This window comes from Mustela putorius, unplaced genomic scaffold (assembly GCF_011764305.1).
Source record: "Mustela putorius furo isolate JIRA1106 unplaced genomic scaffold, ASM1176430v1.1 tig00537335_pilon_pilon_pilon, whole genome shotgun sequence".
Lineage (NCBI taxonomy): Eukaryota > Metazoa > Chordata > Mammalia > Carnivora > Mustelidae > Mustela > Mustela putorius.
The window spans coordinates 6884290-6906752 of record NW_025422457.1 but is presented as its reverse complement, the minus strand read 5'-3'; the positions used below and the strand labels follow the sequence as shown (position 1 = coordinate 6906752).

Below are 22463 nucleotides of genomic sequence, written 5' to 3'. Positions count from 1 at the left end.
TTAAACTAGCAGAGGTTACATTTTTGTTTTCTCTACTTGCTGAATAGAGATAAAGCATATTTTCAAGAAATGATACAATTGTGGCTCGTTAAGTGTCTGGCTTTGGCTCAGATCATGACTCCAGGGTCCTGGGATCGAGCCCAGCATCAGGCTCCCTGCTCCAGGGGATCTTGGAGCATCTCTCTGCATCTCCCTCTTTCTCCCTGCTTGTGTTCCCTCTCACTGTCTCTCTGTCAAAAAATAAGCAAAATCTTAAAAAAAAAAAAATGATACATGCTTTCTCCTTTGAGAAAAATAACCATGATTTAAAATGTTAAGCTTCACATTACCATTTAGGATTAACAATTTTTGTGTTTGAAAGCTATGAGTCTGAGAATCTTTTGTAGCTACAATCCAATACTCCATTAAAAATAAACTCAATTATCTCATGCTAATTGCATATGGATGTATTTATTTCTTATATGTATATATGTGTATATAAATAAAAAATAGTGTTGTCTCATGGGTTGAATAAATCCAGTCAGTGAATAACATTTTACACAATGCAAAGTCATACTTATTGAGACTGAACTGTTAAATATTCTAAAAAGAAAATATTTTTTTAAAAGAGGACATATAGTTGATAAGGAATATCTAAAATTACATATGTCCCTACATTTGCATCAGGAAATCTATACCGACAGAAAATGTAGCTGAGTATATTTTTACATAATCACATCATCTCTCAACCTAACAAATTTGTAATAGTACTATTCTCATGCAGCTAAATAACTGCAACTTTGAGTACCAGCCAGTCTCTTGTGATATGTACTATGCTTTTAAATCCAGTTGTAATGGAATTTAAAACCGCCTCACTTCACTTGTAATGGAATTTCAAACCGCTGCACTTCCCACTGCACAAACTATGCTGCAGGTTTGCTTAGAAACTCTTTGTTGAAGAATCGTCTTGCTTCCACATTACTAAGGGAAACAGAGCAGCGAGATGGATTCTGTCTTCTGTATTCAATGCTTTCAACTATGGCGTTCTTTATTACCTGCAAATAGAACAGATGTATAATTAGCATTGCTCTAAACAAATATACACATCTATTTGGTCAAAACAAAATCTAACTGATTTTTTTTTAAAGATTTTATTTATTTATTTGACAGGCAGAGATCACAAGTAGGCAAAGAGGCAGGCAGAGAGAGAGGAGAGAGGAGGAAGCAGGCTCCCTGCTGAGCAGAGGGCCCGATGTGGGCCTCGATCCCAGGACCCTGGGATCATAACCTGAGCTGAAGGCAGAGGCTTTAACCCACTGAGCCACCCAGGTGCCCCTAATTGATCTTTTTATTATAGTTTTCTTTTTGAAATAGAGAAATCTCTAAGTCATGCATGTGTATATGTAAATCCAACATCCCACCATTATACTCTTATTAAGCTCCTATCCAGACAGTCTTCCTTCTCCAGCCAGAGAAAGAACTATTCTGGGAATGTTCTGGATTTTGTGCTGATAAAATTGGAAATAAATTTTGTGTAACCTGGTAAATTTATATTTATTCTGGTTTTGAATGAGGGAGGTGATAAGAGGGAAGAATTAAGTAACTAATAACATTCTCAGCTAAACAAACAGTTATATAACATGGATGTTCTCTATTTAGAAAATACCACACTTTGTGATTTTATTGATGATGACTTTCTTATTCAGACTAATTTTCATATATACTCAAATTAATGGTGACTACAACCTCTAAGAATTGCTATTCCAATCATAGCTTCTTCTGGTGTGATGTCAACCTAGTTAAGAACTTCTGGAAAGAAGGCAAGATTTGGAATTTGGTTGAAGCAGTTGTTGCAAAATGATGGAAAGAGCTTTGGAAGAGAGGCCTGTATATTAATCTTGGCTCTGTTGCTTATTTGGAATGCTTTCAAAATCACGAAGTCTCCATTCCCTAGGACACGACTATAGGATTTCTTCTTAATCAATAAGCTAGAAGTTTGAGAGCACAGAAGAAAATCACAAGGACTATTTTATAATTCCCTTTATTCTCTACCCCAGGGATTGTTAAATGACATTAAAGTATTATCCACATGTGTTTCAGCCCTCTGCCATACTTGGCAAACCTGAGCAGCTGACAACCCAAGACACCCTCACATCCAGATCTAGAGTGGCTCACTTGGCCCTGGAGATGTGTAGAGTGGTTTTCCCCGTCCACATCTGGTGTCACCAGGCAAGCCAGGTTCAATGCCAGAAGGAGAGAGATTCGTGACCTGGGTGGTGCTAACATGCAACTAATATTCTGTGGCTTTATGCTGGACCCGATGGGCAGGCCCATCTATTTCCCTAATGGTAACTTGAAACAACAAACAGTTATATTCTGGAAAGAGGGATTTATCACAGAAATGTGACACCTCTTTGCTTTATGATTTTTAAATTATACATAGAGAATAAATATAATAAAACATAGTATCATATATGTATGTATTTATAACTGTCTTATGGGCTCAAATGTTAGGGAGTCTTTTAAGTAACGCAGGTGTATGGTGAGCCCCTTTTTCCCATGAGTAAGGGAAACATAACGAATTCTATGGTGATAGAAGAGGCTTCAGATCTACGAAGGAGACCTTGACCAAGAATCTCCAGGCATAATTACTTCTTGGCTATGTGAGATCAAGGGGAATTAGCTGAAATCCTTGAACTTGTTTTGTCTTCTTTTAAGTGGGAATAACAATACTAGTATTGTTTTTTGTTTTTATATGAAGTACTTTGTACAACACCCAGCACCTAGGAAACGTTCCACAATTAGCATCTATTTATTGTTGTTATTTTCAAACTGACCATATGTATGAAAATGCAGGAGCTTTACTATGAATATGAGGCTATAAAGTTTACTAGAAATAAACACACAACGTATATCCAATTATGGACTTACATGGTAAAAGTCAGGAAATCAATCCTGCTATTAAATGTGTCCTACTACACTTTTGTAAAAGATTTTTTTAAGTTGTTTTAAAAATTATTTTGATTAACATATAATGTATTATTTGCCCCAGGCGTACAGGTTTTGTTTTGTTTTGAAGATTTGATCTATTTATTTGAGAGAGAATGTGAGTGAGCTAGTGAGCAGGGCTTGATCCCAGGACTCTGGGATCATGACCTGAGTTAAAGGCAGATGCTTAACCTACTGAGCCACAGAGGTTCCCTCAACCCCACTGCATCTTCTTTTAATAATCTCCTTGCTTTCTAGATACTGTGTCAGCAAGTTTTCAGTTAGTTTCTCCTTCACCATACCAAAACAAGACACAAGAACCCTCATTGCAGAGAAATACCCAAGTCTAATAAAAATCAACTCTTCACTTTCTAAATATCTAAAAAGCTTTACAATATATAAACACACATACATGGGGGAATTATATTAATAATGACTGCTACCAATTTCTTTATAATGAATTAATAAGCACAAAAAACCTCAGCAATATCAATACCATGAACTAATAGTTTTCTCGTAAGTGGACCTTGGCAGGTGTTTCTAGTAAACATGCCATTATTATGAAGGAAATAAAACATTTGTATTTATTAACTGAAAAAAAAAAAAAAAAACGCAAATCGTATGCAATTAGAATGCTCAAGTTGAACCACTAGGTGGCACATTAAGACTGTGAAACCTTTGCCCCAATTTTTTGAATTTCTGCGGAACATAGCCATTGGTTGTGATTTATTAATTCTATAATATGAACAGAAGAGGCTACCCCGAGTCCCACATCAGTGCTAAAACCAAACCTCCCGGCATGATACATGGTACAGTTCCATGTATCCAAAGAAGCAATATTCTGTCTTTGAATCTTCCTATTTTTTAAATAATATTAGGTGTAATCTTCAATAGTGTTTATACCTAATTTCCGCTTTCATTCCCCCCTGAAATTCATTGAGATTCTAAATCCTTCCCTTATGTGGTATCCTACAACAGCCCTCCTCTCTCAAACGTCTCCAACCCTCCTGCCCCCGGCCCTCCACGTCATCCTTCACGGGTACCCTTCCATAGCCTCCTAACTGTTGGTCCAGGCTCTTTCAATCTATGGCAAGAAAGGTAGAGAAAAAGAAAAGGAAACATGCAAAATGTGATCGTCTCCCAAAAAGGAACAAATTTAGAGACATGAGATTGATTAGAAGCAGCCCACAAGCAAATACTGAATTCCCATAACAGAAAATTTAAAATGACCTCAAAGAGGAAGTTATCACATATTTTGAAAGAGAAATAAAAATTACAGATACAGAAGAATACAAGAAGATATTCTAGTCTAAATTGCCAAGAATCTGCCAGCAAATGTCTGCCTTTCCCATAAAAACATAAGTGTTTTTCAGAGTCCATAATCTGAGGGCTTTGAAGGGGCGGGAGGTGGGAGGTTGGGGGAACCAGGTGGTGGATATTAGAGAGGGCACGGATTGCCTGGAGCACTGGGTATGGTGCAAAAACAATGAATACTGTTACGCTGAAAAGAAATAAAAAATTTTAAAAAACAAAAAACAAAAAACAAAACAGAAGTGTTGGGGCGCCTGGGTGGCTAAGTGTTAAACCTCTGCCTTCAGCTCAGGTCATGATCTCAGGGTCCAGGGATTGAGTCCCGCACTGGGCTCTCTGCTCAGCAAGGAGCCTACTTCTTCCTCTCTACCTGCCTCTCTGCCTACCTGTGATCTCTGTCTGTCAAATGAATAAATTTTAAAAATCTCCAAAAAAATAAATAAATAAATAAAACCAACCCAACCAAAAAAACTTAAGTGTCATGAAAGGAGCCTTATTAGTCCTTGTCAGTTTTGATCTCAGCACTCTCAGGAGAAAGACGATCCTGTAAAAAGCCTGAAGGTGGGAGATCATGGCATGTGTAGGAAGCATCTGGGAACTGGTCTGGCTGGAAAGGTGACTGTGTTTGGAAAATAGTAGGAAATAAGACTGCCTGAGAAACAGATGGCTCAAAAGTGAGGGAAAAACCAGCAATCCCATCTTGGCTCCCCACATGACTGTGTGTCGACCTCCATTACTCTTGACTCAGTTTCTTCACCTATAAATAAAGATACCTACCTCCGAGGCTAGTTTTGAGTGTTAAACAGTTGAGGAGAAAATATCTAGCTTATGTTAAACACTCAAAACTTTTTTTTTGTTCTTTTTCTTTTTTGCATGAGTGTATCCTTAGTTACTAAAACAGTGCCTGACACAGGAGATACTCAATACATACGTGTCGAATTAATGAATAAATAAGATGGAAAGAGATTATAGGCAACATTAAAGATAGATGAATTCGGGCCTCACATACCAGGCCATGATATAGAATAAGCTTCTAAATGACTTTTAAAAGATAAAAACTTTAACTTGTACCTAAATGCTATTATGAGATGAAATATCAATAAATTAAGAATTAAGTACCAGTATTTCTGGATATATACTTTTCCTCATTTATTTACTAATTAATTTATTTTTTGAGAGGGAGAGAGAATGCAAGCAGGGATGGGGGAAGGGCTGAGGGAGAGAGAGAGAGAGAATGTAAGCAGGCTCCATGCCCAGCACGGGGTTCACCTGGAGCTCACCGTGGGGCTCTATCTCATGACCCTGAGATCACGACCTGAACCAAAATCAAGAGTTGGATCCTTAACTGACTAAGACACCCAGGCACCCCACTTTTCCTTATTTTAATTAGCATCTAGTATTTAACTTTATAGAAATTGTTTGAGAAGGAATTTTAAAAGCTCATTATTATGTACCATTGGCATATATTGAATAAACCGACACAACCTGTTCTTAGAATGTGCCTACTGATTTAATAAATTGAATGAGTGGGACTGCCTAACAGGACATTTTCCTGTGAGCGTTGCATCAACAAGGTCCTGGGAAAGGAGCTCTCAGAGCCATGTTCTCTCCAGAGCAAGCTGGTGATTTATGAGGAGAGCACGTAGCCACACTCTGTGCCCAGGCATACACGGCGTAGAGTCTATGTGGTCAGAAATCCTGCCCCCAACTCACAGACCTGCATCCTTGCTACCCCTTCTCCCTATCACCTCGAACCCTTCAACAATTTCAGCCAACAAGTCACTGGCATTTTAAAAATCATTCACAAAAATTTTATTGCATATTTCTTTTAGGGGCCAGGTATTGTGATGAGGGTCTCTGGAGGATACAAGAGGTAAATAAGGCCAGTTATTGTTTTTAAAGGGTTTCAAATTTATAATTCAAAGCAGAAGACAATATGAACACTGATAATAATTGTTACCCTTATTGTATTAGCTGCTTCAATTTGTTGAGTATGTCTTACATGCCAAGCCCTTAAATTATATTATTTTTACTTAATCCTCACCCTGCTCTTGTAAGATATGCCATCACTGTTTCCCCTTACAAAAGAGGAAAGGAAAATTTGGAAAAGTTAGCCAAAGTGTCCACGGTTACTCAGCCAAGAGGGAGGAAGCAAGGATTTGAACACCCAATTTGGTCTGACTCCAAAGCTTCTGCATTTCCCGCATACCACATGTCTATTGGTGTAAGTCACTCTATGTTTCTATGTTAAGTTTTTTAAAACACTCATATGCAAACCAGCATCACTCTCCCCTCTGCCCCCCTCCCCCGCCATTAAATACCGCCATTGTAAAGGACTGAGGCAATGGTCAGTGAGAAGGAATTTGGGAGGACTGAGTAAGTGCGGACACCTGATGCTGACGAGAAACCCAGGCTGCTGTCAGGACGGGAGCAGAAACAGAGTGAACGTTCTCTAAAGACGAATGAGAATTTTGGGTCAGCCAAGCAGGCCAGCTAGGATCTCTGGGGAAAATAAAGCAACAGAAGCACACAGCTGTGGGAGACAGGGTGGCCTTTTCAGAATAAAACATTGAGCCAGAATGTTAACTGAAGATGAAAATTTGTTTTCAGCCACAAACGTGAAAACCATCTTCTCTGGAGTTGGCGGTGGGGATCTGCATTAGAAGAATTTATATTCCCAGGTTCACAGTCTATAAGCCTGTGGCAAGTGATTACATTAGCTGCCTTGCTGAGGTGTGAATTAGTAAGCTACTCTATTCAAATAGTGTGGGAATGAGTGATTTAGCTAATGACTGAGCCTAATGAGCTCTTCAGCATTTTACCCTGGCAGTTTTGTTGCTCTTTTATCATTTGTCAAGAAGCTTTTGATTCTGATAAATTATGTTTTCTTTGTTAAAAGTGAGGGTTTGGGGAGGGTCATCAAAAAAAGAGACAAAATGTCAGTGAACACTGGAATTCCTACCTGGGTATGAAATGTACACTCACGCAGACATACACACATACACACGAATCACTTGAACACAAGTCTCAATGGTCATAAAATCTAAGAGCAAGCTTACATTCATTCATGCCACCTCCAGCCCCCAAAATTTACTGCCTCAGCTGCTATTACCTGTACAGATTTGTCTATATTATTAATTCTGGGCATTTGCAAAGGTCTTGGGGTATATCCATCCTGGTATAGGGAATAGACACACATAGGTAAGTTTCCCATGTATCGAGCGGCTTCTGACTGTTCATACGTCACCTGATGATTCATTCTTCTGTCTTGACAGGTGCTGTTACACCTGTCTCAGAGATGAGGCAACTGAGGCCCAGAGAGTCTAAATAGCTTATTCCAAGTCACACACGTGGTCCATCTGATATATAAATGAGATATAAAGCCCATGACCTGACCTTGCTTCTACACGCTATGCCAGAGAATTTCTTGGATGAGTGAGTTATTTTGGAATTCAGTCTGTTTTTGCTTGAGCTTTTACTTTTTCCTCTATGTGTCTGTCAAACAAACTACTTTGAAGAATATATAAATAGAATTATATCATTCTTTATAGCAAGCAGCTTAGCAGGCTTTATATAAACCAGAACTGAAAAAACGAGAAAAAGGTAGTTGTTTAAGTTACAGATATAGATATCTACCCACTCACACTCATCTATAATATACACAGATATGTACATATACAGATATATATATGTGTGTGTATATATATATATATATGTATGTATCCTCTTATTTTTTCAAGTCTAAGAGGATATTTATATATCCCTACAGTCTATTTTCTTTTTTTTCCATTTGAGGACAACTGATCAAGTTTAGTATATTTCATCCCAAGGAATACATTGTTTTGAGTCTGTTAGTTTCATACTAGAAATAGGATTTTTCTGATATTACCCCTTATTTCTCTTTTGACAACATGGGCTTTTATAAAACACAAATCTCTATCTTGAGAATGTCCGTTCACTTCCTATAAATCATAGATTAAAATACTGATTTTCTCTTAAGAGTCTTTAAATTTTCAGCATAGCATATGGATTCCAGATGACCACTGACTGAAGATAAAAGAAAAAAGAAAAAATATATTTAAAAAACTAATCCCATATACACAGACCCCCTCATCCATATATTACACTTTCTTTGGCCCCATTTGTAAAGTAGCAAAAAGACTGGCAAATCAGATACAGCATGTTTCCCTTTCCAATTAATTTCTTTTTTTTTACTCTTTTTTTTTTTTTAATGTGCAAAATCCAGCTAGGCTAATGAACTTGGGCTTTCAAAATGGATAATAATTTGTCAGACACTGCAATTTGAAATTATAAGCCAACATGATTCCTGTTACATACACAACAGTGTTCTTAAATGGTGAGTTAGAGATTACAGAATTTCACACAGTCATGGAATCTTAGTAGCAGATATAGTGGGGTTAGGGATGACCTAAGTGAAGAGATGACTTGTTTCTGAAGTTCCTAATACAAAGTGTACGTGTTATCTCATGGGCTAAAAATGGGAAGGCTGCTACTTTGGGCAATATTCCCAAGACCTACAAAAATAGAGGCATTTAAAAGCATGAGTGTATCTATGAAAACTTGTGATATTTTAGCAGCTTAACTACACTTCTGGTTATACTCACTTTCCTACTCTTATATTTCCTTTTTATCACTTCTCTTCCTACTCATAACTTATTTTTATCAGATGATGAATACATCAGATACCTTGGGAAAGAAGCTGAGTATTAACCAATCCTTCAATCAAATAATCATACAAAATATGGGCTCTGTCAATTTAGGAAGATTACTTTTTCTTATTTGTGAATTTTACAATGTTCTTCTGGAGAGTAATAAAATAATGTACAAAAATAAAATGGTATGATTTGGGTGGTATTGATCATAAATCTTATTTTCATTTTTAATGAATTAAAAATATATTGCTATGTTCATGTGATATGGAAGTATGTGACATTGTCAATGATCACAGGAGATACTTACATCAATGTTGTTCAGGGTATTGAAGTGCATGAGATCATGCAGCCTTTTGAATGCTTCATTTGGATATTGAAAGTTGAAGGTCGAAAATGGTGATTCAGGGTCATCAAAAATGTCAAAATCCGCTATTTCTTTTTCTTCTTTGGTTTCTCTTGGAACACCTAAATATTAAAAGAGTCTCAAATGGTGTGATTTTGAAAACAGCAAAGTATCTCTAAAACCCAAGGAAGAAAACATACAAATAGGTGTAAACATAACATAGAGAGGCCCCACTGGGGTCATGGGATCTGTAGTAAAGACCGTTATGCTCCCAGCCATATTGCCTGGGTTGGGATATCCAACTGTTCCACCTGGGAAACTTCCAATGGCCCGCATCTGCTTCTTTCTACCCCATCCTGCAATGGGGCTGGGGGGCTGTTTTGCTAGCAGCAGGATGTAAATTCTGATAAATACACTGTCCACAGGCAGCAGTCAACCAAAGACTCTAGGAAGTTAGGATATAAATACCCCAGTTCCTTTGCTTTTTGTGGTATGAATAGGAAGGATGATTCTAGAACATATTTTCCATTCCATTTCCTAGGCTTTTTCAACAGGATCAAATGCACCTCATGGTAGTTGGCTCACTGGCACATCTTTTGTTGTCTACCTTCCTTTATCACTTCCCTACATCCTTAGTAACATTCCCTAGGTCCACTCAAATAAACAGTCTGCACTTGAATTCTTTTCCTGGAATCTGCTTCTGGGGGAATCCAAACCAAAACATTATCTAACTGTGTTCATGCCACAGGAACCCCCTATGCAGTCTCTCCTTGAGAATTAATAGAAAATTAGATAGAAAATTGATAGGAAATTCTCTAGGTTTCAAGTACTCTACTGTTCAGTAGTAACTAAAAATGCCCACCAATTCTTCCTTCTCTTGTTTTAAAGTATGACTTGTAATAACCTCCTTTCTCTGTCTTCCATCATCATCTGGAAGATCCCTTTCTTCTCCATCGTCCCATGTCAAATCTACCATAACTATCTTTCATATCTTTCCCGTCATAACTGCACTTTCTGGTCCAAGGATAATATGATTTTTAGGCGTTGAGTATCCTGCCCATCAATCTCTAGATCTCCTTATTTTCCAGGATATAGAAGAATCTATAGACTGGATGTAATAAAGCAGGACAACCGTGCCTTGAACATGATTCTGTTTTTCTGTGAAATATAATGAAACAATCTGAAATGACTATCTATGTTGTATTGTTGGATTATATTAATCCTGTGGTCACTTAAAGTACCCAGATTTTTGCATGATTTGTTCTGAAATAAGGGCTCCCTTGCGAGGATAATTTTCAAAATATTTAATAATCCCTAATTCAAGGGTGCCAATTAATCAGAAGTAACATCAGCCCAGGTTTTGAGTAAAGCCCTAGAGATTTTTATTGAGCCAGTTGTTGACGAATCAGTTTCTGAATTATGAAGAATGCAGGGACTCTTGGAGTGAGAAAGAGGGAAAGTACTTGAGGTCTTAGGATAGTAGCATTCAGAATTGTAGTAGCTAGTACAGCAAGTGCCATTATAAACCTACTTAATAGGACTCTTGCTCCTTTACCAGATCTGTACTTTACAGAATATAATTTATTCCCCCACGTACCTGGAGCTTTGTACTTTCTGAAGTTGATGTTGGCCAGAACAAAGTGGATGATAGTTGGGCAATCTTTCTCCATATCAGGATTCTTGGGTTTAAAGACATAGCATTCTTTCAGACCTTCTCGATCAAACACTTGAGGATCAATCTTTGGAAAGGGGAGCTTGTTCATTCTGGACCACTTTTCTGCAAGCAGAAGTTCCTGTGGAGGAGAGGTAAAGATGCATTTGGGAATTTTCAGTTTTCATTTATTCATTTGGCCTAGCCATCATACCATATTCATCAGGTGTTAACTGTGTGCTAGCAATGTGCTCCTTGCTAAAATGAATAATGACCCTGTTCTCAAGAAGCTCATTAATCTGAAAAAAAATCATAGAAGCACTCTATAAACAAACTCATTATTATGTTAGTTCTTGGCACAGAGCTCACTCCATAGAAGGCATATGAAAAGTTACTGATGAATTGAACTGAATGAAATTATAGTGATGTAATTGTTGCAGAAAAGAAAAAACATTAGGGCTCTAGCTATTTTATAAGCCATGTGAACATTTTTTTAACCCTTCAGAGTCAAAGAATGATGAAACAAAATGAGGAACACCCTGGTACTGAATTTTCACCTGTACCTTCTCAACACAACCCATTAAAAGTAGTAAATTTTTATGTATACAAATAATTTGAATTACTCTGAATCAGCTTTTTTTTTTTTTTTGCTTCTTTTTATGAAAAGAATTTAGCCTCTTAGAATCAGAATGTTCTATGTGTAGTGACCAAGAAACCAAGAGTTTTGCTAATGGGCGTGGCAGATGGTGTGATGGTTTTCACCTATTAGCTTCCTTCCCAGTATGAGAATTTTACATCCCCACCAGAATGAGAGGACACCTAGACAGAGTGACAGCAGCTCATCTATAGCTGCTGACATGAAACATGACCAAGAAACATACATGTTGATTAAAAGACTGGCTCTGGAATCGGACATTTTTATTTTGGAGACCTAGAACCATTATTTCTAGATTATGACCTTGAAAAAGTCACTTCACTTTACAAAGCTTCAGTTTCAATATAAAATGGGAGTAACAATGTTATCTACCTGCCAGGGTAGGTAGGATCAAGGAATATGATACACATGAAGTGCTTACCAGTGGGCCTAGGCCAGCATAATGCTCAATAAGTGGTAACTTCTGTTGCTATTTTTATTCCTAGCTAATTAAATGTACTAGTTTTGGTAGTTATAAACCCAAGCAATGCTCAAGGAAAAGGGGCCCATATAATGGCATAATAAATTTCAGAACTCTTAAAGAAATTATTGTATGAGGGATATTAGTAATAAGTATAATAAGCCCTAATCTCCTCACATGTTAATATAATGCTCCATTAAAATGTTATTAATAATCATTAATGTTAATTGTATTTCAGAGTGAACTCTGCCAAGGTACTCAGAGAACTGTGAAGTCATACATAATAAATGTCTAAAACATTAAAAAAAAAAAAAAAAAAAGAAAGAAACATACATGTTTGTTGTTGGTCACTGAGATTTTATGTTTATTTCTGCATCAAATGTTGTGGGTAAGCATACACATACAGTATTAGATTTAAACAAGAAAGCATAAATCAATATGGAGATATGCCATAAATACAGCTCATTTATATTTATGTACAGCTTAAGGGGTAGTAGGAAAAATAAGAAGCATACTCTCAGTGGTTAAAGGGCAGACTCGGGGGGGCCTGATTGCTGGAGTTCAAATGCAAGCTGTGGGACCATGGGCATGTTTCTTAATGCCTTCACACTCAATAGCCTCAACTATAAAATGAATATGATAATAATAATGTATATCTCATGATTGCCATTAGAGTAAAATAATGTCCGTGCTGGACACCTATCACTCCTATACAGAAGTTTGATAAATAAATGTCAATGAAGAGAGGAAAAGAGGTGGAAAGGGAAAGGAAAAAGAAAGAGAGACAGGTACAGAGAAATTCTGATAGCGAAGAGGTTTTAGGGAAATGATCGTTACAATCTTAAGTTATTTTAACTACTCTTTGTCATCACATCTATTTATTCATTGATAGCCATTAGCTGCAAATCAAAGCTCCGATGCTAAGAGGTGGGGACATCACCACGAGTGAAACTCTTGTCATTATGGGATTTATAAGCATGGTGAGTGAGAGATAATAATCAATTAACTCCTTTGCTTAAAACCATAGTAAATGCTATGAAAAAAGTATTCACCATGAGATTTGCAGTATATGTGGACTGTTTCCTCCGAGTGTACATTAATTCATTCTACAATTATTACTGAACACCTGCTATGTTCTAGACATAACTTGGCTGTCTTTGAATCCTGGACAATCATAAATCAGTGGGAAAGATAAATAATAGATTTCATCCTACAGTATGACAGAGGCAGAGGATGCAAGGGATGGCTTCATGCCTGGGCTGTGGAGTCTGAAAGGTCCAATTCAAACACAGACACTGATTTACTAGCTGGGTGGTCTGAGACACACTGTATAGCCACCACAAGTCAACAGGGAAGAAATTATTTTGTAGTGTGTATGTAGTGATAATCTCCTAATGGCATCATGGGAATCATAAGAACCAACCAATCAACCAAACAGGGACCAGGCTGTTCACTATCCCTGAAATAGTTATGCTCCCAACCCCATTTCACCTACATTCCACCTGTTTCTTATTTCTCAGCAACTCATTTTCTATCACTGCATGTAAAGTTAATACCATTACCTTCTTCAGGATTGCTATGAGGATTAAACGAGGTAAAGTGTTTTTTTAAAACTCAGTAATTTATATTTAACAATATTATTTATATTTTAAATATTTATATTTAAACAACACCTTAAATTTATAGAAAAATATACATTGAACTTTCACTGTTCTTGATGCTTCTGGAATGTTGTAAATTTTACATTGATCAACTCTTAGTACCATTTAAAATAAAAATCTGGGAGAACAAAGGATTTAATGTATATTAAAGCAGTTGTTGCATAAACTAGTAGGAAAAATATATTTTACTAAAAACAATATATTTTATTATATAGTATTATATTTATATATAGACTAGTTTGAAACATGAGGAAATTTAAGGAAACTTTATCACTAGCTCCTTTTTCATTCTTTTATCACTAGCTCCTTCCTGTTCAGTTGAATTATTCAGCTTATTTCTTGTCTGGTACTTTCACAATTTTTCAATCAACATTAGTCAACACCAAAATAAAACCAAAAGTTCATACTGTGGATCAATTGCGTGAGAATGAGACCAAAAAAAAGAGCTTTCTAGTGTTTACAAACATGACTCAGGATGACTAACCATGTGTGGATGTGTGGGGAAAGAGGAAAAGGGAACTTCGTGAGGTAAAAGACCAAGCTATTTTTAGATAGATAGCTCATGCTGGAATCAGGAAGCATAGAAACTTTCCCTTTCCTGATATGATCCTTCCATGGAAAAGGTTAAAAAATGATGACTGTAGAGATGGTGATTACGGGATGGAAAAACTACCAGGAGTCTAATGTCTCGTTTCTGTTTGTAAAGACTGAGAAACAATGACCCAGACTATGACTAGAGCAGACGAGTTTGAAAGGGGTATTTTGGAAGAATGCCATGAGCAAGAACATGGCTGCTTTGTAAGTTATGGCGATATGCCTAGCGTAAGCGTCCATTTTGGTTGCTGGACACCTCAGACTTCCATAAACTAATTCATGGTAAATTTATACAGTACTAAAATGATTTTCTGTGGAGATTAAAATTTGATAGTCCCCTTCACAGTGATAATTTATAAGATGTACTCATTTTTGAGTACTAAGACACTGTGAAGGATAAGAAAAGCTGTCTAAATGACACAGAAATATATTCAAACTATAGCATGATCATATATATGCCATTTTATTTATTTTTACATATGAATAAACATATATATGTATTTTTAAAATATATAAATATTTATATAATATATAGTTGTATATAATACTTTAGATTTTCTCAAGAGGAAATGAGCTTTTTTTCTGCACACACCTAGGGTATGTGCTTTCTATGATGTTTCTCAATATTTACAGTCTATTTTTGTTTTGTTTTGTTTTAAAGATTTTATTTATTTATTTGACAGAGAGAGATGACAAGCAGGCAGAGAGGCAGGCAGAGAGAGAGAGGAGGAAGCAGGCTCCCTGCTGAGCAGAGAGCCCGCCGCGAGGCTCAATCCCAGGACCCTGAGATCATGACCTGAGCCGAAGGCAGCGGCTTAACCCACTGAGCCACCCAGGCACCCCATACAGTCTATTTTTGGACTGGGAAGAGGTAAAAGTATAAATATGCATGTGAATATGTAAATAAATCGAATCTTAAAAAAATGAAGCAAGGTTCACCTGGGTGGCTCAGTGGGTTAAGCCTCTGCCCTCGGCTCAGGTCATGATCCTAGGGTCCTGGGAACAAGCCCCACATCGGGCTCTGCTCAGCAGGGAGCGTGCTTCCCTCTCTCTCTCTGCCTGCCTCTCTGCCTACTTGTGCTCTCTGTTGGTCAAATGAATAAAATCTTAAAAAAAAAAAAAGTGTGTTAAAAAAATGAAGCAAGTAATAGAAGATACAATGGGACAGAAACTACAATTTGGAATTCAGTATTTTGTGGGTATGGTCATCATCACTTCCAATAAAAAGTATGCTGGTATTAGGATCTAAGAAATTTATAATGCGACAGGTGTAAAAATAATTTTGCATATTTAATAATAATAATGGAATTTACATGGCACTTTATAGTTCTTGTTACTTCTTCACTAAAATGTTACTATACCTTCACAAAAGTATGTAGAGAACGTAATCTTGGGTATATCTACTCATCACAAGGCATCTTATCCTTAATGTCCAATACAGGTGTAGTGGTTTCAGTGGGGGCCTTCCAAAAGAGAAGTCCATGTTCTTACCCCCCCTACCCAGCCCCAGGACATATGAATGTGACCTTATTTGGAAGAGGGTTTTGCAAATGTAATTAAGTTGAGGGTCTGAGGAGGAGATCATCATGGGTAATATGAGTGGGTCATAAACCTGATGACAAATACCCTCACAAGAAGACACACACAGAGGAGAGGCCATATGGAACAGTGTCCAGGCTGACACTGGAGTTATGCAGCCATAAACCAAGGAAAGCCTGGATCTGCCAGATGCTGGAAAAGGTAAGGACAAATTCTCCTGCAGAGCCTTTGCAGGGAGGGCGGCCCAGAGGAAACGAAACTTTGATTTCAATTTCTGGCCTCCCGAACTGTGAGAGAATACGTTCTGTTGTTTTAAGCTTCCCCCGTTTGTGGTAATTTGTGATGGCAGCCCTCAGAACCTCGTATTTGAAGTAAATCTGTAAATGCTACATGGAGCGAACAAGCAGTTCCCTTTATCAGCCATGGTGGATCAATGCCCGGAAAGCTAACACTTGGACCTTTCCGCCAAGATGGGGAAACACAAGTCAGAAGTAAATTGTATTGCAGAGGCTCTAACACAAGGATCATGCCATAATCTTCACAAATCAATCAGGTTCATGTGGGAAAATACAATTATTTTTCTGTTTTGTGTATGTGTGTGTGTGTGTGTGAGAGAGAGAGAGAGAGAGAGAGAGAGAGAGAGAGAGTTTGATGGAATTTTGGCCTTAAGTGAAAAACAGAAAGATGAAGTCAATTTAGGTACATTACTTCCATCATTTGTGAAGACTAGCTCATCTCCAATTGTTCCTTCCTTCCCTCCTCCTCTTTTCCTTCCCTCATTGCCTCCTTCTCTTCTCTTCTTTTCTCTTTCTTTCCTTCTTTCATTTTTTAAGAAAATGAACCCATTGTTCTGCTCATTAAGCCTTTAATAGAGCACTGAAAAACTGAGTTAGATTTATATTCAATACATGGCAACGTAATATAAAATAACATTACTATGGCATAATAATTCTAATCTAGTACCCTCCATAAAATTTAGTAAAACCAAAAAAAAAAAAAAAAGAGAGAGAGAGAAAGAAACTCTAGTGGTAAACTCTGAAAATTCCTATACTACTTTCTGGTTCCTCACCAGAGCCAAAGCTTTCTTAAAAATGTTTTTTGTTTTATTTTTTCTAAAATCACAGTCTGTTTCTTTTGAAGACTTGAACAGGAAGACCCTGCTTATTTTCATGACCAACATTAAAGATAAATGCTATTAGAAGTCTCCATGGATGGACCCTAAAGGTGAAATAAATTTGCATGGCATATATCTAGGGTATCAAAGGGTTAACAAAAAGAAACTTGACAAAATGAAACATAGAGCTGCTCTTCTTAAATTGATTACTAATAATATTATTTAGAATCATTAGGTTCTTTATAGCCAGATGTGCTCACAAATCTAAAAAAAAACAAAAACCTTGGGCGCCTGGGTGGCTCCGTGGGTTAAGCCACTGCCTTCAGCTCAGGTCATGATCTCAGGGTCCTGGGATCGAGTCCCGCATCGGGTTCTCTGCTCAGCAGGGAGCCTGCTTCCTTCTCTCTCTCTGCCTGCCTCTCTGTCTACTTGTGATCTCTCTCTGTTAAATAAATTAATAAAATCTTAAAAAAAAAAATTAAAAAAAAATAAAAATAAAAAAATAAAAAAAAACAAAAACCAAACAAAACGAAATCCCTCCTCCAGTATTACTGATGGTGATGTCATCAGTTTCCAAGGCCTGTTACAACAAATATATTAAAAACTGTGATTGCTACTATCAAAAGCCACGATATCTATTATTCATATCTCCCTGACAAAATCTGAGACTTAATATTCTTATGAAATGCTTTTATCAGTAATTGTGAAATAAAGCATATGATTTTAATTTTTGGTCCAGTATTTTTGCCCTGCTCTTTTTAATACAAATGGCATTCATATTTCTCAAAAACAGAAAATTATTCACTATTTAATCAACTTAATAAAATCCTGTTATTACACTGGAGCTTCCTCCCCTCCTCTCAAAAACCTTCCTGTAGATTCCTCATCAACTTTTAAGTGTTTTATCTAAAATAAGTATCATAAAATAAGTGTGCTACTTTAGCATTAATAATGTAGTGTCTTTATCTATTCATAAATTATATTTGGGGGGCACTGGGCAGCTCAGTCAGTTAAGTGTCCGACTCTTGATTTCAGCTCAGGTGATAATCTCAGGGTTGTGAGATTGAGCCACATGTCAGGTCTGTGCTGGGCATGGAACCTGCTTAAAAATCTCTCTCTCTCTTTCCTTTTCCCTTTCCCTCTGCCCCTCACCCCTTCCTCTCTCTAAAAAAATTATATTTGGGTAATCTTTCAGATCCATAAAGAAATACATATTTTATAATGACAGTCATAAACTCATTAGTTAAAAAATCATTTTCAATATTCCAAGTGAGCCAGAAAAATTCATTTTGTTCACTTTGAACCTCTGAGGTTCACTTTTTTTGGGGGGGTGATATATATTTCAGTTTCCTTTATATCAAGTCTCTGAAAATACAATTCACTACACCAGAGTAATGAGTTTTATGTGATACTAAACCAGTAATAAAAGGAAATATATATATATATATGGGGGAGAAAGGTGAGATGAAAGGAACTGACTAAATAATTCTAAAGCACATCTATGAGACTGCACAGCTGGAAATGTCTACAGAATTTATAACTCTCTATATATGGAGTGACTGCAGACTCTAAGATGCTAAAAACATAATAAAGTTATAGTTATTAAAATACAGTATGGTATTGAGAAAAGAATTGTCAGATCATCAGATGAGCCAATGGAATACAACAGATTAAACACAAAACACATCTAGGCATTCTACGCTAATAACATAGTAATGCAATAAAGGAAGCATCACAAATAATGCTTAAAAAGTCTTTGAGGGACTGTATTATTATATACCTAATGTATTGAAAAACATTGAATTAGAATATTTTAAAATATCATAAAAAGAAAAGTATCAATCTGTATGGACTGATCTTGTTAAATAGGAATTTCAAGAGTAAAACTAGTGAAAGAAGTGACTACATAAATACTGAAAATGTTAAAATCATCAGAAATAAAAATCGCATTACAAATGACTCATTAGATCATATTTGCAAAAATAAGACAAACTTTAACATCCTGAAGATATAAAGTAATACTTCATGAATAGCAGCAATACAAATAATCCAATTAAAAAGTTTAAAAACATGAATATACGATAACCATGACAAACTATTCACTATCACAAGCAAAGGGAAAAAATTGAAGCAAAATGTTGTTCTCTTTCTGTCATATTGTGAATATTTTAACTTTTTTAAAAAAATATTTTATTTATTTATTTGAGAGAGAGAGAGAGAGAGAGCATACAAGTCAGGAGGTGGGGGCAGAAGGAGAGGGAGAAGGAGGCTCCCTTCTTTGACATGGGGCTCGATCACAGGACCCTGGAATCATGATCTGAGCCAAAGGCAGGCAGATGCTTAAATGACTGAGCCACCCACACGCTCCAACTTAAGCAATTAATAAAATGTGTGCAACTACAGGGTGATAAGGTAGCTATTTTTAATTTCTTAAGGAATCTCCACACTGTTTACCAAAGTGGCTGCACCAACTTGCATTCCCACCAACAGTGTAAGAGTTGTTCCCCTTTCTACACATCCTCTCTCCAACATACGTGTTTACTGTCTTGTTAATTTTGTCCATTCTAACTGGTGTAAAGTGATATCTCAATGTGGTTTTGACTTCAATCTCCCTAATGGCTAAAGATGATGAACATTATTTCATGTGTCTGTTAGCCATTTGTATGTTTTCTTTGGAGAAATGTTTGTATGGGGGGGGGGAGGAGTCAAGATGGCGGAGAAGTAGCAGGCTGAGACTACTTCAGCTAGCCGGAGATCAGCTAGATAGCTTATCTAAAGATTGCAAACACCTGAAAATCCATCGGCAGATCGAAGAGAAGAAGAACAGCAATTCTGGAAACAGAAAAACAACCACTTTCTGAAAGGTAGGACCGGTGGAGAAGTGAATCCAAAGCGACGGGAAGATAGACCCCGGGGGGAGGGGCCGGCTCCCGGCAAGCGGCGGAGCAACCGCGCACAAAATCAGGACTTTTAAAAGTCTGTTCCGCTGAGGGACATCGCTCCAGAGGCTACCCGGGGCAAAGCCCACACGGGGTCAGTGTGGCCTCAGGTCCCGCAGGGTCAAAGAAGGATCGGGGGTGTCTGAGTGTCGCAGAGCTTGCGGGTATTGGAACAGGAAAGCCGGCTACAGAGACAGAGCCGACAGTAAGCTCGCAGCTCGGTGTTACCTTGAACCGGTCGCAGGCTCAGTGAGCTCAGAGCGCGCCCGGAGGTCAGGCAGACGGGAGTAACTGGGCGCTGTTCTCTGGGGGCGCACTGAGGAGTGGGGCCCTGCCTGGGCTCTCGGCTCCTCCCGGCCGGAGACCAGGAGGCCACATTTGTATTCCCGTCCTCCGGAACTCTACGGAAAGCGCTCAGGGAACAAAAGCTCTTGAAAGCAAACCCGAGCGGATTACTCACCCCGGCCCCTGGTAAGGGCGGTGTAATTCCGCCTGGGGCAAAGACACTTGAGAATCACTACAACAAGCCCCTCCCCCAGAAGATCAACAAGAAATCCAGGCGAGACCAAGTTCACCTACCAAGGAGTGCGGTTTCAATACCAAGGAGAGCAGCAGAATTCCAGAGGAGGAGAAAGCCAAGCACGGAACTCATGGCTTTTTCCCTGTGATTTTTTTTAGTCTTGCAGTTAATTTAATTTTTTTCTTTTTCATTTTTTGTTTTTTTTTCTCGCCTTTGGGTAAAATTTTTTTTTTAAACTGTTACCTTTTTTTTTTAACGATTTTTTACTAGTTTATCTAATATAAATATTTTTTCTTTTTTATATTTTTCTTAGGTGTTTTCTTTTTTTTAATTTTTTTCTTCTTTTTTTTTCTTTCTTTCTTTCTTCCTTTTTGAACCTTTTTTTATCCCCTTTCTCCCCCCTCACGATTTTGGATCTCTTCTAATTTGGTTAAAGCATATTTTCCTGGGGTTGTTGCCACACTTTTAGTATTTTACTTGCCCCTTCATATACTCTTATCTGGACAAAATGACAAGACGGAAAAATTCAACACAAAAAAAAAGAACAAGAGGCAGTACCGAGAGCTAGGGACCTAATCAATACAAACATTGGTAATATGTCAGATCTAGAGTTCAGAATGACAATTCTCAAAGTTCTAGCCGGGCTCAAAAAAGGCATGGAAGATATGAGAGAAACCCTCCTGAGAGATATAAAAGCCCTTTCTGGAGAAATAAAAGAACTAAAATCTAACCAAGTTGAAATCAAAAAAGCTATTAATGAGGTGCAATCAAAAATGGAGGCTCTCACTGCTGGGATAAATGAGGCAGAAGAAAGAATCAGTGATATAGAAGACCAAATGACAGAGAATAAAGAAGCTGAGCAAAAGAGGGACAAACAGCTACTGGACCACGAGGGGAGAATTCAAGAGATAAGTGACAACATAAGACGAAACAACATAAGAATAATTGGGATTCCAGAAGAAGAAGAAAGAGAGAGGGGAGCAGAAGGTATACTGGAGAGAATTATTGGGGAGAATTTCCCCAATATGGCAAAGGGAACGAGCATCAAAATTCAGGAGGTTCAGAGAACGCCCCTCAAAATCAATAAGAATAGGCCCACACCCCGTCACCTAATAGTAAAATTTACAAGTCTCAGTGACAAAGAGAAAATCCTGAAAGCAGCCCGGGAAAAGAAGTCTGTAACATACAATGGTAAAAATATTAGATTGGCAGCTGACTTATCCACAGAGACCTGGCAGGCCAGAAAGAGCTGGCATGATATTTTCAGAGCACTAAACAAGAAAAACATGCAGCCAAGAATACTATATCCAGCTAGGCTATCATTGAAAATAGAAGGAGAGATTAAAAGCTTCCAGGACAAACAAAAACTGAAAGAATTTGCAAACACCAAACCAGCTCTATAGGAAATCTTGAAAGGGGTCCTCTAAGCAATAAGAGAGCCTACAAGTGGTAGATCAGAAAGGAACAGAGACCATATACAGTAACAGTCACCTTACAGGCAATACAATGGCACTAAATTCATATCTCTCAATAGTTACCCTGAATGTGAATGGGCTAAATGCCCCTGTCAAAAGACACAGGGTATCAAAATGGATAAAAAAACAAAACCCATCTATATGTTGCCTCCAAGAAACTCATTTTAAGCCCGAAGACACCTCCAGATTTAAAGTGAGGGGGTGGAAAAGAATTTACCATGCTAATGGACATCAGAAGAAAGCAGGAGTGGCAATCCTTATATCAGATCAATTAGATTTTAAGCCAAAGACTATAATAAGAGATGAGGAAGGACACTATATCATACTCAAAGGGTCTGTCCAACAACAAGATTTAACAATTTTAAATATCTATGCCCCCAACGTGGGAGCAGCCAACTATATAAACCAATTAATAACAAAATCAAAGAAACACATCAACAATAATACAATAATAGTAGGGGACTTTAACACTCCCCTCACTGAAATGGACAGATCATCCAAGCAAAAGATCAGCAAGGAAATAAAGGCCTTAAACGACACACTGGACCAGATGGACATCAC

The 22463-nt window shown here is 37.5% G+C and overlaps 1 protein-coding gene across 5 annotated transcripts in view; it reads right to left on the bottom strand.

The window, feature by feature from the left end:
* Positions 1 to 425: 425 nt before the first annotated feature.
* PLA2G4A (phospholipase A2 group IVA) overlaps positions 426 to 22463 on the bottom strand; it is a 176728-nt gene continuing 154690 nt past the window's right edge. For all 5 annotated transcript variants that reach the window (XM_004781557.3, XM_013050511.2, XM_004781558.3 and 2 more), the window contains 3 exons: positions 10892 to 11087; positions 9259 to 9416; positions 426 to 1034 (listed from right to left, as the gene is read on the bottom strand). In XM_004781557.3, the coding sequence (XP_004781614.1) occupies positions 903 to 1034; positions 9259 to 9416; positions 10892 to 11087 (486 nt within the window). In that variant the 3' untranslated portion in view covers positions 426 to 902. The remainder of the gene's footprint in view (positions 1035 to 9258; positions 9417 to 10891; positions 11088 to 22463) is intronic.